General features: G+C 59.9%; 1 protein-coding gene across 2 annotated transcripts in view; it reads left to right on the top strand.

Annotated features, from left to right (window-relative positions):
* Positions 1-26,731, top strand: part of COBL (cordon-bleu WH2 repeat protein) — a 203,270-nt gene that overhangs the window by 91,330 nt on the left and 85,209 nt on the right. Inside the window, exons 6-7 of one of the 2 annotated variants that reach the window (XM_062178958.1) lie at positions 4,065-4,139; positions 19,159-19,332. In XM_062178958.1, coding sequence (XP_062034942.1) covers positions 4,065-4,139; positions 19,159-19,332 — 249 coding nt within the window. The remainder of the gene's footprint in view (positions 1-4,064; positions 4,140-19,158; positions 19,333-26,731) is intronic. The other variant, XM_062178957.1, reaches the window with a different exon arrangement.

Raw genomic sequence — 26,731 nt, 5'->3', positions numbered from 1 at the left:
GAGGAGCTGCTTTTGAGCAGAAGAAAGAAAACTCCTTTCCATGAGTGTGGATTTCAACAGGACTCTTCAAATCGGAGAGCACTGGAGGGGCCTGGGTGCACCGCTGAGCCAGGTCCTCCGCCTGGAGGGGCCTGGGTGCACCCCTGAGCCAGGTCCTCCGCCTGGAGGGGCCTGGGTGCACCCCTGAGCCAGGTCCTCCGCCTGGAGGGGCCTGGGTGCACCCCTGAGCCAGGCCCTGCTGCCTGGAGGGGCCTGGGTGCACCCCTGAGCCAGGCCCTGCTGCCTGGAGGGGCCTGGGTGCACCCCTGAGCCAGGTCCTCCGCCTGGAGGGGCCTGGGTGCACCCCTGAGCCAGGTCCTCCGCCTGGAGGGGCCTGGGTGCACCCCTGAGCCAGGTCCTCCACCTGGAAGGGCCTGGGTGCACCCCTGAGCCAGGTCCTCCGCCTGGAGGGACCTGGGTGCACCCCTGAGCCAGGTCCTCCGCCTGGAGGGGCCTGGGTGCACCCCTGAGCCAGGTCCTCCACCTGGAGGGGCCGGGCTGCACCCCTGAGCCAGGTCCTCCGCCTGGAGGGGCCGGGCTGCACCCCTGAGCCAGGTCCTCCGCCTGGAGGGGCCGGGCTGCACCCCTGAGCCAGGTCCTCCGCCTGGAGGGGCCTGGGTGCACCCCTGAGCCAGGCCCTGCTGCCTGGAGGGGCCTGGGTGCACCCCTGAGCCAGGCCCTGCTGCCTGGAGGGGCCTGGGTGCACCCCTGAGCCAGGCCCTGCTGCCTGGAGGGGCCTGGGTGCACCACTGAGCCAGGCCCTGCTGCCTGGAGGGGCCTGGGTGCACCTCTGAGCCAGGTCCTCCGCCTGGAGGGGCCTGGGTGCACTCCTGAGCCAGGTCCTCCGCCTGGAGGGGCCTGGGTGCACCCCTGAGCCAGGTCCTCCGCCTGGAGGGGCCTGGGTGCACCCCTGAGCCAGGTCCTCCGCCTGGAGGGGCCTGGGTGCACCCCTGAGCCAGGTCCTCCGCCTGGAGGGGCCTGGGTGCACCCCTGAGCCAGGTCCTCCGCCTGGAGGGGCCGGGCTGCACCCCTGAGCCAGGTCCTCCGCCTGGAGGGGCCGGGCTGCACCCCTGAGCCAGGTCCTCCGCCTGGAGGGGCCTGGGTGCACCGCTGAGCCAGGTCCTCCGCCTGGAGGGGCCTGGGTGCACCCCTGAGCCAGGCCCTGCTGCCTGGAGGGGCCTGGGTGCACCCCTGAGCCAGGTCCTGCTGCCTGGAGGGGCCTGGGTGCACCCCTGAGCCAGGCCCTGCTGCCTGGAGGGGCCGGGCTGCACCCCTGAGCCAGGTCCTCCGCCTGGAGGGGCCAGGCTAATCCCCTGAGCCAGGCCCTGCTGCCTGGAGGGGCCTGGGTGCACCCCTGAGCCAGGTCCTCCGCCTGGAGGGGCCTGGGTGCACCCCTGAGCCAGGCCCTGCTGCCTGGAGGGGCCGGGCTGCACCCCTGAGCCAGGTCCTCCGCCTGGAGGGGCCGGGCTGCACCCCTGAGCCAGGTCCTCCGCCTGGAGGGGCCGGGCTGCACCCCTGAGCCAGGTCCTCCGCCTGGAGGGGCCGGGCTGCACCCCTGAGCCAGTTCCTCCGCCTGGAGGGGCCGGGCTGCACCCCTGAGCCAGGTCCTCCGCCTGGAGGGGCCTGGGTGCACCCCTGAGCCAGGTCCTCCGCCTGGAGGGGCCGGGCTAATCCCCTGAGCCAGGTCCTCCGCCTGGAGGGGCCGGGCTGCACCCCTGAGCCAGGTCCTCCGCCTGGAGGGGCCTGGGTGCACCCCTGAGCCAGGCCCTGCTGCCTGGAGGGGCCTGGGTGCACCCCTGAGCCAGGTCCTCCACCTGGAGGGGCCAGGCTAATCCCCTGAGCCAGGCCCTGCTGCCTGGAGGGGCCTGGGTGCACCTCTGAGCCAGGCCCTGCTGCCTGGAGGGGCCTGGGTGCACCCCTGAGCCAGGTCCTCCGCCTGGAGGGGCCTGGGTGCACCCCTGAGCCAGGCCCTGCTGCCTGGAGGGGCCTGGGTGTACCCCTGAGCCAGGCCCTGCTGCCTGGAGGGGCCAGGCTAATCCCCTGAGCCAGGTCCTCCGCCTGGAGGGGCCTGGGTGCACCCCTGAGCCAGGTCCTCCACCTGGAGGGGCCAGGCTAATCCCCTGAGCCAGGTCCTCTGCCTGGAGGGGCCTGGGTGCACCCCTGAGCCAGGTCCTCTGCCTGGAGGGGCCTGGGTGCACCCCTGAGCCAGGCCCTGCTGCCTGGAGGGGCCTGGGTGCACCTCTGAGCCAGGCCCTGCTGTCTGGAGGGGCCGGGCTGCACCCCTGAGCCAGGTCCTCTGCCTGGAGGGGCCTGGGTGCACCTCTGAGCCAGGTCCTCTGCCTGGAGGGGCCTGGGTGCACCCCTGAGCCAGGTCCTCTGCCTGGAGGGGCCTGGGTGCACCCCTGAGCCAGGTCCTCTGCCTGGAGGGGCCTGGGTGCACCCCTGAGCCAGGCCCTGCTGCCTGGAGGGGCCTGGGTGCACCTCTGAGCCAGGCCCTGCTGTCTGGAGGGGCCGGGCTGCACCCCTGAGCCAGGTCCTCCGCCTGGAGGGGCCTGGGTGCACCCCTGAGCCAGGCCCTGCTGCCTGGAGGGGCCTGGGTGCACCACTGAGCCAGGTCCTCCACCTGGAGGGGCCAGGCTAATCCCCTGAGCCAGGCCCTGCTGCCTGGAGGGGCCTGGGTGCACCTCTGAGCCAGGCCCTGCTGCCTGGAGGGGCCGGGCTGCACCCCTGAGCCAGGTCCTCCGCCTGGAGGGGCCTGGGTGCACCCCTGAGCCAGGCCCTGCTGCCTGGAGGGGCCTGGGTGCACCACTGAGCCAGGTCCTCCACCTGGAGGGGCCAGGCTAATCCCCTGAGCCAGGCCCTGCTGCCTGGAGGGGCCTGGGTGCACCTCTGAGCCAGGCCCTGCTGCCTGGAGGGGCCGGGCTGCACCCCTGAGCCAGGTCCTCCGCCTGGAGGGGCCTGGGTGCACCCCTGAGCCAGGCCCTGCTGCCTGGAGGGGCCTGGGTGTACCCCTGAGCCAGGCCCTGCTGCCTGGAGGGGCCTGGGTGCACCCCTGAGCCAGGTCCTCCGCCTGGAGGGGCCTGGGTGCACCCCTGAGCCAGGCCCTGCTGCCTGGAGGGGCCTGGGTGCACCACTGAGCCAGGTCCTCCACCTGGAGGGGCCAGGCTAATCCCCTGAGCCAGGCCCTGCTGCCTGGAGGGGCCTGGGTGCACCTCTGAGCCAGGCCCTGCTGCCTGGAGGGGCCGGGCTGCACCCCTGAGCCAGGTCCTCCGCCTGGAGGGGCCTGGGTGCACCCCTGAGCCAGGCCCTGCTGCCTGGAGGGGCCTGGGTGTACCCCTGAGCCAGGCCCTGCTGCCTGGAGGGGCCAGGCTAATTCCCTGAGCCAGGTCCTCCGCCTGGAGGGGCCTGGGTGCACCCCTGAGCCAGGTCCTCCGCCTGGAGGGGCCTGGGTGCACCCCTGAGCCAGGTCCTCCACCTGGAGGGGCCAGGCTAATCCCCTGAGCCAGGCCCTGCTGCCTGGAGGGGCCTGGGTGCACCTCTGAGCCAGGCCCTGCTGCCTGGAGGGGCCGGGCTGCACCCCTGAGCCAGGTCCTCCGCCTGGAGGGGCCTGGGTGCACCCCTGAGCCAGGCCCTGCTGCCTGGAGGGGCCTGGGTGCACCCCTGAGCCAGGCCCTGCTGCCTGGAGGGGCCAGGCTAATCCCCTGAGCCAGGTCCTCCGCCTGGATGGGCCTGGGTGCACCCTTGAGCCAGGCCCTGCTGCCTGGAGGGGCCTGGGTGCACCGCTGAGCCAGGTCCTCCGCCTGGAGGGGCCTGGGTGCACCCCTGAGCCAGGTCCTCTGCCTGGAGGGGCCTTGGTGCACTGCTGAGCCAGATCCTCCGCCTGGAGCGGCCGGGCAGCACCTCTGAGCCAGGGCCTGTACTGGGGGCCCCCCTGGCCTGCTCAGCCTGGACTGGTGCCTGGGTGGCATTCTCCCGGGAAGTCATTTTCAGTGGGGTTGACGAGCGGGTGTGTGCTTGTGTTCCAGGCCGAGCAGCCCGGGCTGTCAGGTGTGGACAGTGAGGAGGACACCTTGAAACCAGCGCCAGGAAGGGGCTTGAATGTGAGTACTAACAGCCTGTGGCCGCTTCTGCTAACAAGCGGGCTTCTCACCGTCTTGCGCCGCCGTCCACACAGGGGTCGGGACGCCGAGCTGCTTTCGGCCGTGCGTTTCCGTGGCCAGGCCACCTTGACGGTGCGGAATGCTTCGTTTTCTCTCCTCTCCGTGCCACTCGGTGTGAGGGGCCGGGGACTCCTCGCTGGGTTGCTTGGATTTGCACTCCTGCAGTTTCTGCCGCAGGGTGCAGGGGGGCCTGGTGGTTGGCGCCGCACAGCCCTGGTGTCCAGCCCTGGGCCCCCAGGCGCTGAGCTGTGTGACTGCGCTTTGCTTGGGGAACTCCAAGAGGATGCTGTGAGACAGCCCTGGCCCTCACGTGGCCTTCAATCCTGGAGAGGGCGTTGTAGCCGGCGCCTTGTTAGCAGTGGCGTCTGAAGCGAGTCTTGTGGAAGTCGGGCCCCGGGGTCGCCTGCACAGAGCCTTTCACAGCAGAAGGAACTTCGCGTTACTTAGTTATCTCCTTCCTTGTTGCACGTTTCCACACCAGCCCCCGGGAACAGTTTATTTCTACTCAGCCCGAGAGTCTTTCATGAAGTCTTGAAATGTGGTATAAAATTACAAAATCTTTCTGAGTTAGATTTTTTAAATTTAATGTGATCCCAAAGCTGTCAGAAGGAAAATATTCTAGGCTATGTTCTCATTGCAATTACAATATAAAGGAAGACTGTAAATATAGACAGTGTTAGTATATTCTTTGTTAAACAGAGAGAAGTTACTTTTTCCTCGAAAAGACATTTTCTTTAAAAAAATAAAATAAAAGGTTTGTGTGTTTGAGAGAGAGAGAGAGAGAGAATGAATCTTCCACCTTTTGATTCACTCCTAAATGGCTCTGACAGCCAGGGCTGGGCCAGGCTGAAACCAGGAACCTGGAACTTTATCCAGGTCTCCCACATGGGCAGCAGGAGCCCAAGCGCTTGAGCCATCCCCCACTGCTTTCCCCGCCCATGAGCAGGGAGCTGGATCAGAAGAAAGCAGCCGGGACTGGAATTGGTGCTCCAGTAGGGATGCCAGCATTGCGAGCAATAGCTTCACCTGCTGTGTCACGGCACCAGCCCCGAAAAGACATTTCTTGATAAAATGAAAGTCGCTTATTTTTTGTTTATTCCTTGTATCCATTGATCACCATAATTGGCTGATAAAACCAGAGCAAGTTCAGCCCTAGCTCTGTGCTCTGGCCATTTTTACTCCTGTAAGCGCCAGGGGCATCCTGACGGAAGTGGCTTGTGAGCACGGAGAGGTTTCAGCTGATTGACGTCCGTCCAGATGACAAACCAAAAATCCCAGTGACCTGTGATTCAACCAGTTATCTTGAGTGATCTTTTATCTGTGAGTGATTAGGTTATTTTTCAGATTTGTCACTAGTAAGATTTTTTGAATTTCTAATTTTTTATTTAAAAATAAGATGTAAAATTATGCGTATTTCTGGGTACCATATGATGTTTTGTTACTTGTATGCATTCTATAATGTTCACTTAGGGTAAACATGTTTATCCTTTCAAGCATTTAGCATTTCTCTATACTGAAAGCATCCAGTGTTCTGTCTTCCAGGTTTTCAGAATAGAGCAGTGCACAGTACAGTAACATTATCTGCAGCTACCCTCTGTGCAATGCAACCCCAGAGCTTCCTACCAGCGTACTGGGCTGCAACCTAGCACCTGCCAGTCAACCTTGCCCCACCCCACACTCCCCTCTCCGCTCTGGTAGCCAGCATTGCATTTTCGGCTTCTGTGAGATCACCTGTTTCTTTGAGTCCTCCTGTGAGTGAGCTCATGTGTTGTTTGTCTCTCTCTGAACACGGTGACTGCCAGTTCCGTCGTGTTGTTGCAGATGGAGAGATTCCGTCTGTTTATGGCTGAGGGATGCTCCATTGCCTACGGGTACCACGTTTGCTTTATCCCTTCCTGCAGCAGGGTTCGGAAGCCTTCTGGGATGTTCCATCATGGTTGTCATACCCACTGCTCTTTTGGTCACTGCCACTTTAAAATCCTTATGTATCATCCTTAAAGCTCCAGGGAATTGTGATATTGTTAGTTTTCACTAACTTTTGCCAATAGTTTCTTTAAATTTTTGTTTATTTTCTATTTATTTGAAAGGAAGAGGCAGTGAAAGAAATAGAGGCAGACAGAGATGTTCCATCTGCTGGTTCACTCCTCGAATGCCCACGGCAGTCACTGCTGGACCAGGCCCAAGCCAGGAGCCTGGAACTCCATCCATGCCCCCGGGCTTTGTCAGGGACTCAAGTACGTGAGCCATGGCCTGCTGCCTCCCAGGGAGCTCCCACGCAGGAAGGTGGGTGTGGGATGTGGGCCCGGCTCCTGTGCCAACCTCCTGCCACGTGGTGCAGTTGTTTACCCCAGCTGTTTTCATCTTACCCCAAACTTTAAATCTGTTTTCGATAGCATCTTGTGACTTCGTGTTAAGAGCTTGGGTTAATGAGATTGAGCTCATTCCATTTATGGAAAAGTATCTGACACATAAACCATGGGCAGAATGAGCCCTGTTGTTTGACTAAGAAATTCAAATCAAACTTACTTTGGTTTCAAGACAGCCTAGTTGTTTGTTTCAGTTTAAATCAATACTGCGTGCCCATGGCAATGGCCGGGCTCTCGAGCCAAGCAGGAACCCCTGAGCCGTCGCCAGCTCCAGCACTTTGAGAACGTGAACTTGGTGCCTCCGACTTAATGCATTTCCCCCGTTGGTGCCCATGTTTTAAAGCTCTGTGATAATCAGATCCCAGCCTCCGTCACACTCAAATCTTGGAGGAAAATAAGAACGTTTCTGAGTTGAAGGATTTGAGGCGCGAGCGGGACTGGGGTGCCCTGTGCCCGTGTGCTGAGCCCGTCCTGTACACAGAGCAGCCTGAATAAAGTCCAAGTGCCTGCCCTAGTCACACGAGCAGCCCTGTTTTCTGGCGAGAAGCAGACTGGACCCCCCGAGGGTGACCGGAGTGTCCACTGACCCTTTCCTCTGTGAAGTTTGTCGTCAGCCTTCTCTGGCCCAGGCCCCGGGAAGTGGCTCTGTGTTTCTTGTACTCGACAGGCTACACTAGTGTTTGAGCAGGGGGTCTGTTTAATTACATGTTGACAGCCGGTACCTTTTTGGCTATTACAATGTACAACTGGGTATTATAGCTTTCTCTACAGCCGCAAATGGTAGTATAAATTTTGCTGGGAGCAATGCTAACTTGTGGGAGATTGCTTTTCCCTGCTGATGTAACAGAACACATTCACGTCATAAATTCATGGATGATAGAAAAACAGATCTTAGGCAACAAAAAGCCTTCATAGGAAGCACCCAAAGCATTTATGAGGGAAATGAGGAAATTCTGTAGATACACACGGAAGTAGAATTGCACAAACAGAAAGACACCACATTCCTAGATAAGAAGACTCAACGCCGTTGTTTGCATCACGTTATGTTCTAGAGTTAAGATAAAGTTTACTTAGAAAAATAAACAGATAAGAAAAGCCAGGAAATCCTGAAACACACGAGAAGGGGATAAGCCTGCTGGTTTATGAAATGGGTTTCGAAGCCTTTGCACTTGACATTAAGCAGAATAGGGAATCCAGGGCCAATTGCACGTTGTCAGCGCCTGCAGTCCGGAAGGAGATAAGCATGAGTAAGAGGAGCCGGGGCCCTTGGGTATCCCTCAGGGGAGACTGAATCGTGCTGATTGTGACCGTGTGCACTGGGAAAAGCTGAGTGGACCCGAAGCCCAGGTGCACCAGTGGAAGCCACATGAGCACCAATGGAAAACCTGGCGACTCCCCGTCAGCCGGGAGCAAGGGCGCTGGTTTCCCATGACTCAGAATCCAGTGTGAGACCGGAGCAGGTAGATCGGACCTCAGGGAAAACAAGTGGGACCCTCTCGGATCAGGAGGGAGGGAGGAGGAGATGGAGGGATGTGACAGGCAAAGTAAAAGTCAGAGAACCCGGGGCTCAGAGGAGGGAAGACCTGCCCCCGACAGGCGTGAACGAGGGGTGCTGGAGACGAGATGTGCAAACGGCACAAAAACAAGAGAAGATGCAGACTTGGTCCTGATGGGAAGTGTGATTGACACCTACGGTGACCGCCCATTTATCCCGGCGGACCCCAGCATCTGTTACTGTCCGTTCTTGGCAGCCATCAGCCCTGAGGTAGCTGCCGAGTCCATGCAAGGTGCTGTGGCCTTTGTGGTGGGTACGTGGCAATGCGTACATTTTGAAGTCCTGCATCCACTCACTCTCTGGGCCAGAAGTCCAGCGTGTGGAAATCTAGACAGCTCATGTACAGGGCTGTTCATGGCAGCGTTCTCTGCGAGAGCAGCACGTGGAGGCAGCTGCACGCCCGTTGTGGGTGTGGCCGGGGAGGCTGCGACTGGACTCTGGAGGGGAGGGACCAGCACCCTTACCTGCTTGCCAGAACCTTCTACGTGAGCTTTTCTGCTTTAGCGAGACTGCTACTGTTAAGTCACAGTCAGCCCCTGGAGCGGTGATGGCCTAGGTGAATGACTGGCCCAGGAGCAGCAGAGTGCTGGGTGTGAGGCCCCCGCTCTGTGCTGGGCCTGGTGCCACTCACGTCCGCACATGCACATGTGTGGAGGTCTAGTGAGCACCCCGGCAGCTGGCATCCTCTCTCAGGCTGGACGCAACCCTCCCAGCAAGCGTGGCATCCTGTTTCTTACCCTCCCCTTGCTATTTTGCTAGCTTGCCCCCAGCTGTTGACATCTGCAGACTTTGATGCCGGAGCATCCTTGGTGTTCTGGGGAGGTGGGAGCTGGGGGTCCATAGGCCCCAGGAACGCCCAGTGGTGAGGCTTCAGCAGCTGGCGCTGCATGGGCTGGGGGCTTCCTCTGGAGCACATCCTGTGATCAAATGGAACCAGCTCCACCCCTCGCACCTTTCTTGGTCCCTTGGCTCTCCTGCAGCCCTGGTGCCTTTGGCTGGAAGCGGTGAAGGTGATGACTGTTCACTGCTCCCCCTGCTGGCAGCTGCTCGGCATGCAGCTCTGTGCCCACAGCATCCATGGCAGGGCGGGCGAGCTGTGCCAGGGGAACAGGTGCCTGTGTCTTCCCTCCTCACCTGCACCCTGCCTGGACTGCAGGAGCTGGGGCAGGGTCAGTGAGGGGGCACCCCCGTCCCGCCCCGCGGGGAGGATTCTGCCTGGAGAGCTGGCCCGATGCCTGCTGCATTCGACAGTGTGCAAGTTGTTCTCTTTCATCTCCTGAGAAAATGCAGACAGTTATCTGATGGACGCCCCGGTACATCCTGCGTCAGCGGCCACAGTGCCCACAGGTCGCTGATAGAGGTGATCTCACTGAAGCAAGTTTACCCCATGCTACGCCCGGGCCAGGGTCCCCGGGGACGTCCCTCAGCTCCCAGGACATCTGTGACATCCCAGGAACTTCGCCTTTTCTGAGAAATGCCCCCCCCCTGCACCCACGCAGGGTCCCGTGTCCATGTGGGCGCTGGCAAGCTGCAGCAGGCTGTCTCTGCAGAGTGCCTGCCATAAGTCCCTGGCCTCTGGCAGCCCCGTCCCGTGGTGATAAGAAGGAGCAGCCGTTGACGTGAACATGAGCCATCTGGAGTTTGCCAGCACACACCGCATCAGACCACAGCAGGGTCGGCCGCCTTAACACCGGAGTCTTTGCATGCAGGCTCTTAAGCAACAAAAGCACTGTGGATACAGAGATGAACGGGAGCCATCTTGTTGACGGGCCTGTTCCCGTGGTGACGGGGGGACCTCCTTTGCTTCTCCTGCAAGCCCCTGGCTGTGTTGGGAGCAGTTGCCATAGCAACAGCTCTGCTGAAGCTCCTGGGCTCTCCGTGGGACCGCTCCCCAGGGCAGGGACCCTGGCTCCCGGGGGGCCGGGCGTGTTGAAGGCCTGAAAGTTCCAAGGATGCCCATCAGTACAGCAATGCTTTTGGGAAAAGTTACTGAAAATCACACCGTGAGGGAAATTCCATCTCCTGTGCCCCGGTGCCAGAACATGACCCTGCTGCCTGGGTCTCAGAGTTGCAGAGCGCTCCCCAGGGCCGCCACAGGGTGGCAGTGTTGGCGCAAGCACCTCAGATCTAGTGGCACTGGCTTGTTCTGGTTTGGGAAAGCTCAGATCCGCTGTGGTTTTGGAAGGTTCACATGGTGGGAACTGGAAAGAGGTCCCCAGGGTGCTGTGATGCAGAGCTACACCCTTACAAATCAGAGGTAACTGCAGAAGTGCAGCTCGTACCCTCAGAGAGCGTTGCGTACTTAGGGTTATAGAAGAAACGGCTACAGAAAGCTGTAAGGGGGGAGAGGGACTCGTGTTGAGTGCCTGCAGCCTGTCACGGGTCCGGGTCGCTGTGGTTCTCTCGAACCCTTCTCAGCATGTGCACCTGGCCAGCCACGACCTGGGAGGCTGCTTATGGGAGTTCATGGAAAACACACATGAAAACCGTGTGCCTAGGTTTCAAGAATGTTTTGTCCCAGAATAGATGTATCTTTTATTTCTGTTTTTCTGTTGCAACATTTACCCCCGGGATGTTGACTTGTGCTTTTTTTCTGTTGAGTGTCAACCTCATCTCTTCACTGATCTTTTAAAAAGATTTACTTATTTGAAAGGCAGAGCTGCCATAGTGAAGGGGAGAGATCTTGTATCCACTGTTCACTCCCCAGATGCCCCCAGAAGCCCGGGCTGGGCGGAGCTCCATCAGGTCTCCCACGTGAGTGATGGGGCCTCTAGCTCTTGGGCCGTCATTGGCAGGGAGGTGGATCAGAAGTGGAGCAGCCAGGACGTGAGCCTGCACTCCAGTACGGGATGCAGCATCGCCAGCAGCGACTTCCTCCACTGTGGCACAGCACCAGCCCCTGGTCATTGATCTTTTAAAAATCACGTTATTTATTTGGAGCACAGAGAGAGATCCTCCATCTGCTGGTTCACTCCTCAGATGTCTGCAGCTGCCAGGGCTGGGCCAGGCTGGAGCCAGGGGCTGGGGGCTCCATCCAGGTCACCCCTGTGGGTGGCAGGGCCCACGCTCTTGAGCCATCACCTGCTGTTTCCAGGGAGTGCGTTAGCTGGAAGCTGGAGCCGGACGCAGGACTGGGACTCAGACCCAGGCGGCCACTGTAGGATGTGGGCATCCCCAACGGCACAGGTGCCTGCCCCCGTGGTGGTTTTTCAGGCTCTGGTCTTCCACAGGGGGGCAAAGCGTGGCGTTTGTTTGATCTGGATTCTGGCCCCAGCACCTCCAGCTGGCCCCTTGGAGCCTCACCTCTCCTGGGGGTTCTTAGGCCAGGAGGAGCTGGGAGGGCGTCTCGGCCCTGTTGCGCGCTGCGTCTCTCTCTGGTTTGTAAACACGAGGGCCGTGGAAGTTGTCCTGATGAGACCTGCAGAGGTGTCAGCAAATCAGAGGGTTTCAGGTCCTCTCACGCCGCGTCGCCACACCACACGGCGTTCTGACCGCCGAGACAGCACACGAAAGCCAGCGGCTTCCCCGGGCGACCCCGGGCCTGGCCTGAGGGACCTCCAGGAGTCGTTTAGAAAAACCCTCCCTGGGGTCTGTGCATCTCCTAAGTGGCTGCCAGGAACCCACCACCTGCTAACCGCCACCCCCGCCCCCCGCCTCGGCTCCCTCCCCAGGGTGCGCATTACAAGAAGCTGGCCTGGGGAGCAGAGCCAGACTCAAGCCCAGGCGCTTCAGGATGGGCGTGGACACCTCTGGGTGCTGACCTGCTCTGCCCGGTGCCTGCTCCCTGCCCGTGGCGACCTGACAGATGCTCACGCCGAGCGGCGTGCGATGACCCCGTCTCCTGAAGTGGAGACCTGGGCTCTGGAGTCCGCACCTTCTGTCTGTCTGCACGGAGAGAGTAAATACCTGTGGCTCTCTCCACTGAGACGCCTTTGGTTGGTGAAGTCTGGGGGAGAGTGAGAGGCAGTCTCGACACAGACGGCGCTTTCACACAGCCATCTCGGTCACTCTGTCTTCCTGCGCACGTCCATCGTGGTGTCTGCACAGTGGCGGGATGGAGCTGCTTGATCCGGAGGCGGGTTATCAGTGAGCCCTGAGTGTGGGCAGCAGCCTGTGCCGTTCACTGGAGTCACAATGGTATCTTCACGTCTGAATTGTGGCTCCTGAAGAAGAAATTTATGTTGAATAAATAGACAAGGAAAAACTGAAAAGGAAAGAAAAAAGGAGGACAGAGTGTGTCTAAAACAACCTAGGGAGCCACCACCCCATCCACGCCCAGTGCCACGTGTGGACACGTGGAGCCTAACCCGTGGGAGGCCGTGGCCAGCCCAGTGCCACGTGTGGACACGTGGAGCCTAACCCGCGGGAGGCCGTGGCCAGCCCAGTGCCGGCCCTCGGGAGTCTCTCGCAGGTGGGGCTCAGGTTCTCCAAACACAGGCATCCGCCAGGCCTCTTGGAAGCTCTGGCTCGAGGAAGCCACTGAGAGGCAAAGCCTGGGTGCAGTGGAGGAGTGGGCAGTGCCCTGTGTGTGGAGATGAGGACAGGAGCACAGGGAAGGTCAGGCTGTGCTGGACTCGACTCCAAACGGGTTGTCTCGGAGAGGGGGCTGCGGTGTTAGGGCACCTGAGCTCCTCATTACGTGCGAGACGGATTACGGGGGGAGGAAGGTGGGAGGTGAAGAAGTGAACATCTCAAGACTTCAGCAGCCTGTGTGGTGTCTCAGAGGTGTACCCTGCTGCCCTGGATTCTTGTCCGTGGTGCCTGCGTGTGCACGTGTTGATACATGTGTGTGTGCGTATGCATGCGTGTGTGGGCATGTTTCAGCAGCCTGTGGGGTGTTGTGGAGGTGTACCCTGCTGCCCTGGATGCGTGTGTGTGTATGTGTGCATGTGTGCAAGGGGGCCGTTTTCAGTGACTGCATTAGAAGCGTGTTGATCCCCAGACAGACTCAGTGTACCTCTTACGTCTTCCCACTGCATGCCCCTCGGGCATGAGTGGGGGACACAGGTCAGAGGTCATTTCCGTCTCAGGGTTGGATGGCCCGGTATTGGCCTGGCCAAGGTTGTCTGCTGCCCCACCGTGTGGCATGCCCCTGTGGTTGCCCGGCGAGCAGAACCCCTCTGAAGGACAGCCTCCAGGGAAGCCGGGCACCCTGTGTGCTGCTTCCTGCCAGGTGCCGGGGGACCCCCTGCCTCCTTGCAGAGGAGAAGCCGGGAGGGATTTTGGGAAGCGCCGGCTCTGAGCCTCGTGCAGAGGTAACTTGATGAAGTCCAGCAGTGAGTGGCCTGGACGTTGTGAGAGGCAGCAGGAACGGTTGTGCCTCCCTGACTAGAAAACGATGCCTTCACGCTTGGGAGCAAACCTGTGTGTAGCTGACACAACAGGCCATTCATGGGAGCATACAGGAATCTCATACACACGTGTGTGCGCGCTCGGCCAGTGTTCTGGGTGAAATGCAGGTTCCCCTTTAGTGATGTTTCCTGCCTGCGTGGTCTTTGGTGCTCACTGAGCACAGCGGAGTTCCCTCCTGTGTCCTCGGGTGACTTCCGGCTTCATTACAGAAAACGCCCACAAGTTGCAGGCGCAGGGGACCGCGAAGGTTGTTTGTCCCCTTGCAAATGCAGTGGCTCACAGAGCACAGCCACAGTGTCCAAGTGGCCGAGTGGCCTAAGACACCAGACAGAACCCAGCCGCGGTCGATCCGGGCACCTTCCGTGTCTCCCTTGACGGGCAGGGTGGGTGTGGCTGCTTTCCTGAGCTCCAGTGCCCGCCCGCCTCCCTGTCCGCCATCCCGCGGGGACCTTTAGAGAAGAGCGGTCAGTTCCGGAGAGCTGAGCGCTGTGCCTTTTGTATCAGTGCTCGCTGATGTCGACGCGGCTCCAGCTGCCTCGCCGACCCTCGGCACCTGCCTCCTGCATCTTCCTTCCGCTGGGGTGAGGGGGTTGCGATCTGTAGAGACACAGCTGGGCTGCGCTGGGCTGCTGGCCCTCGTATGGTGATGCTGATGCTAGTGACCGCCGTGGTGTCAGCCCCGCCTCCTGCCAAGGAGCTGCATCGCCTGGAGAAGCTTTGTCGAGTCACAGACATAGCGATTGTCTTCTCCGCGTGCAACCATCTCCAGCCTCCTCCACGACGCCGTCCTCTCCATGGAGCCCAGAGTGACGCCTCTCCTGTGGCTTCTTTCCCTGAGGCTCGCCAGCCCCTTCACGCCCCCTCAAGGCTGCCCAGGCGGTCGTCTCCAGCGTGGGTTTGTAACACACCATCGGCATCCTCTCGCCGGGCCCTGCACCCGGCCTCCCACCGTCCACTAGAGCTGTAGCTAAAACCACAGTCACGGGCCTCCGACGTCACCCTTCTCTGCTAGCTGACGTCCATGTGCCCAGCTCCTGCTCCTGGCCACCGCGTTGCAAGGCAGGGCTCAGACCCGAGGTGCAGACATGTGTGGGTCAGAAGCTCCGGTTCCTCTCCTAGCGCTTCCGAGGCAGAGGCTTTGGCAACATGGGGCTCCGGGGTCGCCATGGCTGTCTGCCTCCCTGCTGGCTGAGCAGACCGTGGACGGGTGTGTCCGGGTGGCTTTGGCGAGCCGGTGTGGACGCTGCATGCTTGCTGTGTCTGCTGCCTGGCCCCTGCCTCTCAGCACGGCGGCCTCCACGTCGGCCTGCGTGGCTGCCGATGTCAGAATTTCACCTGTTCTGTGGCTGAGTGCTGCCCCGCTGGATGTGTTCACCATTCTCCGCAGTCTCGTGAGGGCTGTCGCGGGCTCTGCGTGCCCTCGGGGCCTTTTGGTTCCTCTGCTGCTGCCAGTGGCCCGGTGAGATTTAGTGGAATTCCACTTGTCCCCTTGCCTTCTTCCCTCCCTTCAGGGAAGGCGCGCGGGCCTGGGCCTCTTCCTTCACTGTCCCTGGGCCCGCCAGGCTCAGGGCAGTCGCCACCTCCTTTGCACTGGCACTGCAGCTCCACTGCGGGCACCGTGCTCTCTGCCCCTCTTTGCACTTCCAGCGTGAGATCCTGTCTTAGTGGGAGCGTGTGTGGTGAGTGTCAGGGCAGCTACAAGATCCGAGCCCCAGAGGGCAGGCCAGGGAGCTGGAAAGGGCTGGGGCTAGAAGACAGGAACTCCAGGGCTCCCTGAAGGAGCCTGGCAGGAGCTCGGAGGGTGACCTTAGTGGGCGACCTTGACACGCCCCAAATGGCAGCTGCTCCCTGCAGCTGGGGACCTGCACTGGATCAGCTTGTGCCCTGCAGTTGCCTCCAGAGGTGGTGGGGAAGCCCCGGAGGGCCTGAGGGAGTCCACTAGTAACTTGTGAATTAGTAGTAAATGCCCAAGTGCATGAGCATTTATTTAAAACAGCTGGAAGGTACCATGGGTGCAGGAGAAACACCGCAGCTCACGCGAGCTCTGCTGTTCTGTTGGGAGGTGGAGGGTGAAGGCAAAGGTTTTGTGCATTCACTGCTCATGGAGCCGGCGTCCTGCGTGTGACCCACACAAGTGAAGTCGTGGGCTGGGGCAGGTGTTGTGGCAGAGCTGATCAAACAACCACTGTGACACCCATTGTCCCGGCTCAGAGCGCAGGTTCAGATCCCAGCTGTTCGGCCTCTAATCCAGCTTCCCGCTAATGCCCCTGGGAAAGCAGCAGGTGATGGTTGAAGTACTTGAGCCCCTGCCACCCACATGGGAGACCTGGATGGAGTTCCTGGCTCCTGGCTTCGGCTTGGCCCAGCCCTGTCTGTGGTAGACATTTTGGGAAGTAAACCAGCAGATGGAAGATCTCTCCCTCTCTCTCTCTCATTTTGCCATTTAAATAAGTAAATGAATAAATCTTTTTTAAAAAAGAATAATATTAAAGACCTTCAGAAGGAGGCAGCGTGATGTAAGGAGATGGCAGCTGACGCCCAGTCCTGCAGTGAATTTCAACTTTGATTTGGTCACTGGGGGCTGCGCCCTCCTGAATGTCATTCCCCTGGGGCCTCTGGACACCAGGCAGCCTGGACTCGTGAACTAGTGAGCAGGGGTCTGTGCTGATCAGCTTCCTGATGCCATCATAGGTTATACGTGATCTGGTGTGCTGACTGCTTTCCTGATGCTGTCATAGATCACATGTGATCTAGTGTGCTGATCAGCGTGCTGGGTGCCGTCATAGATTACACGTGATCTAGTGTGAGTGTTAGTGTCTGTGTATGAGAGCATATGTGTGTGAGCATGTGTATATGGATGTGAGCATGTGTATATGGATGTGAGCGTGTGTGTGCATGTGTGTGTCTGTGTGTATGAGAGCATCAGTGTGAGCATGTGTATATGGATGTGTGTGCATGTGTGTTAGTGTCTGTGCGTGTATGAGAGCATATGTGTGTGTGCGTTTGCATATGAGTGAGCGTGTGTGTTAGCTTGTGCATGTGTGGGGGAGCATTTGTACGTGTGTGTGGGTGTGTACACTCACTGTCGGCAGGCACTGGGGATTAGGAAGTTGAGCAATATGGACAGCCTCAGCGTCTCTGTGTCCAGCCATGGACTTGCTGACCCTGAGCTGGGATTTGTGTTCCCCCGGGGTGGGGCTCCTTGAGTGAAACCGCCGCCCAGTGAGACGCCTCGGCTCCAGCCAGTGCTGGCTCGGCTCCAGCCGGTTTGCTGCTTGTGCCTCCTTCAGTCACCTGGCTCGACATTGCTGAGTAACTGATCTGTCTCTTGAGTCCGGCCGGTCCAGCGGGGCTGACACAGGGCAGGGTTAGATGCCCGGTGGAGTGCCGTGCTACCAAGCTCCAGGAGCGGGCGTGGCGGCTCTGCCCGTGGAAGCCTCAGCAGGTGTGGGCGAGTTTGCTGGGTGTCAGGCCCGCGTGTGTGTTGGCGCTGGCCTTGGATGTCACTGACAGACGCCACGAGGACGTGTGCACACAGTGGCGTCCACAGCACCAGGCTGCGCGCTTCTCTTAGACGCCCTGAGTGTCCGCGAGGCTTGGTGCAGAGCGTGCCCTCGAGAGCGCGGCCAGGCCGCTCCGCTCTGACGGCAGGTTCTCGTTCCGCGATCCTCGCCTCCACGCTTAAGCACAGGAAATCCCGGGTCTCAGGGTTTTCTCAGAACGACTGATACAATAACTGGGGGCACATCCCAGCATTTGCTGTGGGCATGAGTAATCCTGGGATGATGCAACTAGCACGGGTGTCCTGTTTGTTTGAAGTCTGGAAATCCAGCTGTGGAAGTAACTCTGGCCCAAAGTTCATTGTGTAAAACCCAAACTCCAGAGCCGGCCTGAGGCTCCTGGCTGCACCCATTCCTGCCCACAGACTCAGGGACTCGTCCTCAGGGGTCCTCTGTGTTCCAGGAGCAGCGGGTGACAATGAGTGACGACCCTGCCCTAGGGAGCTCACAGTCGAATGTGGGAGGAAGACAGGCACCAGCGTGGGCTGGGAAGGCACTCACTGCGTGACGTGGGCACTCACGTGCGCCCATTTGTTCCCCCAATAAACTGAGGCAGGCAGAAGCTGCAGAGCTTGCCGAGGTCATGCGACTTGTAAGCAGCAAAGCCCGGGGTCAGCCTAGCCGGGTCTCCAAGGTGTGTGGGCTCAGGCCACCTCTGCACCCGTCCTGCGTGACCTCCCCCAAAGCTACACATGCATAGGGGCCATGCCTGGTCCCGAGGGTCTCCAAGGCAGGCAGCAGGCGCCGTCGTGTTTTTAATTTCAAGTCCTCAGCACTTGTTCTCTAGACGTGCTTTCCCATTGACGTGGTTTTCTGTTGGCAGAGCCCGCAGCACAGAAGCTCAGAGATGCTCGTGCGGCCATTGGCGCCCCCTCCCCACCCCGGTGTGGAGCCACTGCCTGGGGTGCTAGGTGGCTAGGCTCCCAGCTGCTGAGCTGGCCTTGCCCACGCTTGGTGTCCCCCCATTCTGCTCCCAGCTGCCTGTGCCCACGCTCGGGGTCCCCCAGCCTGCTCCCAGCTGCTGAGGTGGCCTTGCCCACGCTTGGGGTCCCCCCATTCTGCTCCCAGCTGCCTGTGCCCACTCTCGGGTCCCCCCATTCTGCTCCCAGCTGCTGAGCTGGCCTTGCCCACGCTTGGTGTCCCCCCATTCTGCTCCCAGCTGCCTGTGCCCATGCTCGGGGTCCCCCAGCCTGCTCCCAGCTGCTGAGGTGGCCTTGCCCACGCTTGGGGTCCCCCCATTCTGCTCCCAGCTGCCTGTGCCCACTCTCGGGTCCCCCCATTCTGCTCCCAGCTGCTGAGGTGGCTGCGCCCACGCTTGGTGTCCCCCCATTCTGCTCCCAGCTGCTGAGGTGGCCTTGCCCACGCTTGGTGTCCCCCCATTCTGCTCCCAGCTGCTGAGGCGGCCTTGCCCACGCTTGGTGTCCCCCATTCTTCTCCCAGCTGCTGAGGTGGCTGCGCCCATGCTTGGTGTCCCCCCAGTCTGCTCCCAGCTGCTGAGGTGGCCGTGCCCACACTCAGGTCCCCCCGGCCTGCTCCCAGCTGCTGAGGTGGCCTTGCCCACGCTTGGTGTCCCCCCATTCTGCTCCCAGCTGCCTGTGCCCACTCTCGGGGTCCCCCAGCCTGCTCCCAGCTGCTGAGGTGGCCATGCCCACTCTCGGGGTCCCCCAGCCTGCTCCCAGCTGCTGAGGCGGCCGTGCCCACACTCAGGTCCCCCCGGCCTGCTCTTCATGCCGCTCCACCATGGTTCCGTAACTTCCGGGCACTGGAACCCTGAGCCCCTTGAGCAGCTGTAGAGTCCCCTGATGACGACAAACCCCTGGTGCTCCTGATCTGTGCCTCGTGTCTGACCAGCGTGTGGCCAGGGAGGCTGGCCCGACCTGCAGGCCGGACGGGGCATGGAATCAGCCCAGCCGCCAGTGCTCTCCTTGGCAGCGGAAACGCTCAGTCGTTCTCTTCCTGGTTAAGCAGACACCTTCCTCTGTGAGCCTTTCGGAGCCCTCCGAGCTGCCAGCCGCAGTGGGCGCCGCCGTGGCCCGGGCAGGTGCCTGGCTCTGTGCTCCCGTGCCGGGGGGCCACACGGAAGGCATCTCCCACTGACGGCCTCTCCCGTTGTTCTCTCCCCACAGGGCTGCTCCACAACGCCCAACTCGCCATCCATGCCCTCCCGATCCCTGACGCTGGGTCCATCCCTCTCGCTGGGCAACGTCTCGGGGGTGTCCTTGAGGTCGGAGATGAAGAAGCGCCGGGCCCCTCCCCCTCCGAGTGCAGGACCACCCGTGCAGGACAAGGTGTCGGAGAAGGTAAGGGAGCCGTGCTCTCGTGGAAGCATAAACCCGCACACCCGTGGTGCTGGCGGCCCACGCGCCGGGATGAGTAGCTGGGGTTCCTTTAGCAGTAAAGGCGCTGCTGTTTTCCTGTGGTTACTGAAGGCAGGGTGCAGTTTGGGGGCAGCTGCCACTTGGAGCCCTACACTCCACGCTTGTTTTATTAGCGCAGTTTCGATTGTGACTGTGATCACTCAGTGATATGCGTGTCTGGGTCGAGGCCCCCTCAGGGAGCTGTCTGGCACAGGGTGGTGCCAGGTGTGACGCAGGCGCCCGCACAGCTCAGATACGCGGGAGTGCTCGCTCGCCTTCCATGGGGAACCTTTGACTTGGGCGTGTGAGAAGCCCCTTGGTTTACACTTCTCTGCAGGGCAGTCCCAAAGCCTTGGACAGTGACGGAGTCCCTGCCTGGGGACTGGGAAAGGCCTCTGTCTCCCTCGGCTCCGCCGGTGGCTGGAAGCTGGAGGCTTCATTTGAAATGCAGCCCCTCTTCAGCACACAGGACACCCCCAACCCCACTCCAGGGTTCCTCTGTCTGCAGATTGAGCTGCCTGGGCCGAACATCTTCCATGGAAAGTCCCAGAAATGGAGAATTCTCGAGGTTTACATTGCACGGCCTGCCGAGGGTGGGATGAAAGCCGCTGGCAGCGTCTTTGCCGTCTCTGTCGCGGGGTCTCGGGGCTGGTGACCCAGGGACAATGATGCCGGCAGTTCAGAGATACCCAAGAGAAGCCAGGGTGTGTTTCCTTTAAGTGAAAAGGCCGGAGGCTATGGTGGGCGGGCGTGCACAGGAAAAGCTGTCTGTGCTGAGTTCAGATGCGGCCGTTGTCCCTTGTAGATGAGGGAGGAGGCGCTGGCAGTCCTCATTGCCCGGCTTGGCACCTGTGGTTTTTCCAGTCCCAGTCTCACTGGGTGCAGTCTGGCAGGAATGCACCCGGGGGCGCGGGTGGGCTCTGGCCTTGGGCTCTCAGAGGAGCTGTGTCGCCCAGGCAGTCAGGCTGTGCCCAGCAGCTCTGTTGCCGCTGCTGTCAGGATGAGGGCGCCTCCATCTCCATGAACCCCTGGGGAGACCCCACCCGTGAGCACCCACGTGTCCTGGAAGGCCCATCCACGCCTGCTTGCTCCCTCTGAAGGCTGCGTCTCCCACCTGCCACCCTGTGTCTCCTGCGGCATCCCTGCTTCCTGTCGCCTGAGAGCATCGCATCCCTGCGGCTCCATAGCTTCCGGCGCTCAGGGGTCGCTCCTTGAAGTGCACTGGGAAGGAGTCTGTGGCTCCTGGTTCCCGGGCCAGGCCCCTGGACCTGGCTGGGAGTTGCAGCAGCAGATCACCAGGGCAGGCTCAGGCCATCGCCCTTCCTCTCCTGATGAGCCAGGCCGTCTGTGTGTGTGTCTGTCCATACCTCTCCCTCTGTCCCTCCAGGGGGCTCCTGGGCATCACCTGGTCCCATCTATGGGCCTTTGCACTCCTGTCCCTGGAAATCAGCCTGCAAGACCCATGGGGCAGCACGTTGTGGAAGAAAATATTTTGCAAAGTTTTGTAATGCCACTCGCTGGGAGTTCTGCGTGATGCTTTATCTGTGTTTCGCTGGCACATCTTGTGCACCTGTGTGCTTTGGTGATACATAAAGAACACCCAGCTCTGTGTACAGCTCTGTGATCTGCTCGGGTCCAGGTCCTGAACACTGCCCCACCACACGACTGCCCGGCACCATTAGCCATTTTCACCTGCACAACACGAGGGTTTGTTTTGGCTTTTGGCTGGAAGGGATGTTTCTTTGGCAGGGAAGAGCATGAACTGTGGGATCGTTTATTCCAAGTAAAAACTGCATTTTCTCAACGCAGCAGAATGTAAATGCTCAACTTTGTCAGCATTTTTTAGGTTTCTTCCGTCCAGAGAAGTGTATTTTTTGTTTTTAATGTGTTTAGCTAATGTGGGTAAGGCTGGCTTGAGTGGGAAAAGGTACAGATAGAGAATTGGGAATCCTGATAAAAATAAATAATTCTGCACACCCTGTGTCGTGGACGGAGCTCTCTGGGGCAGAGGGTGCTTTTCACTAAAGTCTGTGTTTGGCACAGAACAAGCGGACGCTGGCTCGGGGGACTCGGCGCCCTGTCCAAGCGTGCTGTGGCTGTGGGTTGGACTTTAGCGTTTGCTGTAAACCTGCTTTTTATCTTTTTAATGGAAGGTGTTTTGTTGTTTACCAATTTCTGGGAAAGGAACCCAATGCATTGTCGCCATGGTTGCTGGGGAAGTGCGTGAGTTCCCCGTTGGCTGGAGATCAAGGGCTCTGGGAGATGTTTACCCACGCGGTTACCACCCCCAGGGGCCCCAGCAGGGCGGGGACTGACCGCCTAGGACAGTGAGTCTGGAGGCTTTCAGATTGTAAAGGATTTTCCTTACAGTTGCTTTTCAGAACCCAGCATTTACTTACCCAGATCTGAAAGGTGCAACAGTTAGAGCCATGGCCCAGAGCTTCTGAATCCCTCTGCCAGCGTTGGCGCCCTGTTGTGTGCTCTAATCGATTGCTAGTGTGGCTTTGCTCTTTTGCAGGCATCTTTCCAGGAGGTTTCCCCAGAGGTGATGGAGCGGTGGCATGTGGAGGTGCCCTGGGCAAGCCTGGCGGCAGTGGAGGGGTGGGCACTGCCCTGGGAGCTGGAGCTCCTGGGTGCGGTTCTGTTGCATGGAGCAGCAGACGGGGGTGACGCATCACCTGCGAGATGGTGCCCTTGCTGAGTCCACATTTCTCACTGGAGCAGCCATCAGATGCCCCCCACCCTCCCCCCACCCTGGGGGGCCCTCAGCTCAAGGCTCACTGGGCTCCTCCCTCTCATGTGGTCTCCTGCCTCAGCCAGTCCCCAGCAGGTGCCCCGGCCCGTGCTCTGCAGAACCCCACTTTGAGAGCCATCATTCCCCAGGACGCTCCCCTCCCCACCAGGCTGCCCACTCAGCAGCTGCACAGATCAGACGTAGCAGGTCTGGAGCACCGCTTCAGGGTGAGTGAGTGGATGCTGCAGCGCCTGGCCACGGCGACTGCACACAGGCAGCCCTGCTGTGGGCCCCACGTTCCTCCAGCCAGGCAGGGGGAGGATTCTCATAAACGCGCACACATCCTCCTCTCGTTGCCCCTGCACAGTGCGGCCCAGCTACCACTTACGTGGTGTTCACGTGGCATTGGCCCCTGTGTGTCCTCAGGAGATGATGTGTCACGTGCACAGAAGGCTGTGGTGGGCTCCGTGCAGATGCTACGCCCGTTTTGTGTGAGGACTTGAGTATCCCTGGTTTGGGCATCACTGGAGGTCCTGGAACCACTGCCCCCTGAAGGCTGGGGGACAGCTGGACGGGGTCCTGTAGAGCAAGCTGACCTGGGGCTCTGTGAAGACACCAGCAGCCCTCTTCCCACTGGGAGGCAGGCGGTGCTCACCTGGGCACGGAGGAGGAGCGGAGGCAAGGGAATGGTGTGTCCAGGGCTGGGCTTGCTTTCTGTTTTCATCTGAGGGCCCCAGTGTGCTCTCCCCGCCTTGCTCTCCTCATGATGACCTGTCCCCCGGCCCTTGGCCCTGAGCAGCAGTGGAACCCCTGCTGCCTGTTGCCTGTGTTCAAGCTGGAGCTCGTTCTGTGTCCAAGCAACCCATTGCCATGGCAACTTTCTCTCCCTGTTTGCTCATGGTTTAACCACGTGGGCTGCACTTGGGCTACATGTGGACGTTGTTGAGAGTATGAGTAGAGGGGCCAGCATCGTGGTGTAGCTGGTAAAGCCACTGCCTGGCCTGCCGGCATCTCATATGGGTGCTGGTTCATGTCCCAGCTGCTTCACTTCCGATCCCGCTCTCTGCGAGTGGTCTGGGAAAGCAGCGGAAGATGGCCCAAGCACTTGGACCCTTGCTACTACTGTGGGAGACCTGGAAGAAGCTCGTAGCTCTTGGCTTTGGTCTGGCTCAGCCCTGGCACTGAACTAGCAGATGGAAGGTCTCTCTTTTGTTCCCTCTCTCTCTGAAAAAAAAAATAGTGCGAGAAGGGGCTGTGCACGCGGATGCCTTGGTGAGCTTCTCTCCACTCACCCGCTGGCTCTCCGGCTCCTTTCCCGTAGGATGAGGAGAGCAAACCTGCATGCACAGGTCCTTGTGGGCCTGCACGGAGCGTGGGCTCTGGCTCAGCTCGCCTGGGTTCAGATCCCAGCTGTGTCTCATGTCTTCCGCAGGTGTCAGTCTGCACAAAGGGGCATGGTGAGGGCGGGCCACCTTCCTTCAGGGGCCAGGGCAGCCCGCTTGCCTGGGGCCATGAGGACTGAGCAGTGGGAGGGGAGACTCCAGGCCTGGCCAGGGTCCTGCCCTAACCACGAGGGAGCGAGTGCTTAGAGATCAAGGTCTCTACGTCCACAAGCCCTGGAACAGGCTCCTTCTGCTCAGCAGTGCTGCACCCGTGCCTCCCTCAGTGGCATTCTCTGTTCTCATCCACAAATGGTGAGCACACCGCAGAGAATTGAGGGAACACGGAGGAGGGGGGGGCCACCTGGGTCTCAGGTCACCTGGAAATACCGAGCGACGCCCGACACCAGGCTGCCGACACCTGAGTGGTACAACCCCCGCACGTGTCAGGGCAGCTTGTCGGCTCCTCGTCTCCCAGCTAATTAGAGACAAGTTACAGCGCAGTGTGGCGTCTAACGTGGTTGTCGTTGTCCACAAATGTATCTTTTACTGTAATTCAGCTGTGTGCTAGGGCTTCGATGCACCCACTTTTGTGCCCATACCAATCACAGGTCCATGGCTATTCCAACTTAAAAGTAATTAAGAAACATTGTAAGGTTATTTAGGCTTTCTTTTGGACTAGAGTATTTGAAATGTGCCTTAGCGTGTTCAGTACCTACAATTCTGACCTGACTGCTGTGGCCTCCGTGACCTCAGGGTGATATCCTGGGGCTGCCGTGACAGACGCTGACGTCAGATGAGGGAGGATGGAGGTTTGTGTTGTGATCATTGCCAGGGTGATGTCACAGGGATCTTTTTTTAAAGATTTTTTGAAAGTCAGAGTTACATAGTGATAAGGAAAGGCAGAGAGAGAGAGAGAGAGAGAGAGAGAGAGAAAGAGAAAGGTTTTCCATCCACTGGTTCACTCCCCAATTGGCTGCAACAGCCAGAGCTGTGCCGATCTGAAGCCAGGAGCCAGGAGCCTCCTCCAGGTCTCCCACATGGGTGCAGGGTTCCCAAGCACTTGGGCCATCTTCCACTGCTTTCCCAGGCCATAGCAGAGAGCTGGACTGGAAGTGGAGTAGCTGGGACTGGAACTGGCACCTGCTTCCCGTGGCCCATGAGAAACCATCCTTGCTATTCTTAAATCTCCAGGGTGTGGTCTTTTTTATTTTTTAAGATTTTATTTATTTGAGAGGTAGAGTTAGAGACAGAGAGAAAGGTCTTCTGTCTGCTCTTTCACTTCCTAAATGGCTGAAACAGCAGGGGCTGCACCAGTCCGAAGCCGGGAGCCAGGAGCTTCTGGTCTCCCACATGGGTGCAGGGTTCCCAAGCACTTGGGCCATCTTCCACTGCTTTCCCAGGCCACAACAGAGAGCTGGACTGGAAGAGGAGCAGCCGGGACCAGAACCGGTGCCATATGGGTTGCTGGCACTGCAGGCAGAGGATTAACCTAGTGAGCCACAGTGCCGGCCCCCAGGGCGTAGTCTTTGTTAGAGTGGCCTGGGCAAGCCCAGACAGTGCGGGGGGAGGACACAGATTTCAGAATTTGTGTACAAGTAGCTGAGGGTGGCTTTGCTCAGGCAGCCAACTTCACATGTAAGCAGTAGATGGAGGCCATGCTGGCCAGCACTTGGGCACTTGCTCCTCACTGAGGAGGAGAGCTGTAAAGGGACCACAGGAGGGGTAGTCCCGGGCAGGCAGGGATGCCAGAGGCCAGGCCAAGCCACTTGGGATCGTGTGCAGGGCCTGCACATGATGCTGCGTGGAGACCACGGCTGCCACCCTGGGGATGCGGCTGCAGGAGTAGCCCGGTCCTGAACGTCCCTTCTCCAGGTCTGCTCAGGAAGGCGAGCAGAGAAGGGGCCTCTCTCCCCTCCATGAGGGCACAGGGTCCTGATGGCCAGGCGCAGTCCGACAGCGCAGCTGCTTGGGGCTGGCTGGATGCTGTCACTTCGCTCGGGGATCAGCCGTGCTTCTGCTCTCTCGTCTTGAGCTGGGCACAGTTACAGCGAGGGGGCACAGGTGCCCTCAGAGGTCAGGGCTTCGTGCTGCCTGGCCCTCCCCACTGCTTCTCCTCCTCTCTGTCCGTTCCATGCTTTCCTGCAGCCAGGGTCCCCCCGGCCCCATCTGAGTATCCTGTTGATGCTCCTCCCTCAGTTTGGTCTCCCAAGGCCTCCTCACCATGTTTCTTCTACGTAACATGCATATGCATATGTAGGTGGGTGAATGTGTGTGTTCCTCATACATGTACATGCATGGGTGAGTGTGTGCTCCACATACACATATGTGCGTGTGTGTATGTGTGTGTGTGTCCCGCTTATTTGCCGCCTGTGAAATGCTTCTCGTAAATCATTTGGCTTGGCCCTCGCACCGTCAGCAGGTTTGCTGATCATGGCCTTGCCTCTGGCTTTGACTGTGAGGGGCTGAGTGTGAGCAGATTAGGCTGTGGCCTGCAGCTCTCACCACAGGGGCCTGATCTCCAGGACCCAGGACCTGCCCCCCTCCACCTGCTGAGGCCTCCCAGGGTGAGGACGTCCAGCCTACAGGACGTACAAGGCCTGTGAAGTCGCTTGGTCTGGCCCTGCCAAGGAGCTGCAGGCGGGACTCAGGCTGGCTTCTGTGTCCACACGGCTGTCCAGGGCTTGAATCCGCTCACATCGCACGCGCGGCTGCTGCCACGGGGTCCCCTGTGCATCACCTGCATGGCACACGGTGTGTTCTGGGAAGCCTGGCAGCGCTGTGTTTCCTCCTCTTTCGCAGGGTTCGTCCCTGCGAAGGTCAGGGGCGTCATGTGCATTGGCCACCTGTGCTTTGCAGGGCTGGGTAACTCGGCAGCTCATGGTTCCCTGGAAGGGAACCTGGCCATGCCTTCATGCCCGCGGTCCCACCGAGGCACCTGACACATCCCCACCCCTGCATGCGCCCCGGACAGGAAGGGGGACTCCCCTGGAGTCTTGCCTGGCAGACCTTCGGCTGCTTTTGTGTTTGTTTTGTAATTTGGGGCGGCTGTTGTGATGTTTCTCTTTATGGAGAATTCAGAAGTCTGCCTCGGACAGAAGCCACATCAAGCACTGTTCCCCATGGCAGTGCCCTCCCCTCCCCACCCCTGTCCTTTTGTCTGAAACAAAACTCAGCAAGGGACTCTGTGTCCCGAGAGTGCAGCGAGAGCCGTGTGAGTGCAGCGGCC

This window comes from Lepus europaeus, chromosome 20 (genome assembly GCF_033115175.1).
Source record: "Lepus europaeus isolate LE1 chromosome 20, mLepTim1.pri, whole genome shotgun sequence".
Taxonomy (NCBI): domain Eukaryota; kingdom Metazoa; phylum Chordata; class Mammalia; order Lagomorpha; family Leporidae; genus Lepus; species Lepus europaeus.
The sequence above is the reverse complement of the archived record's forward strand: the minus strand, read 5'-3'. Positions and strand labels throughout refer to the sequence as shown.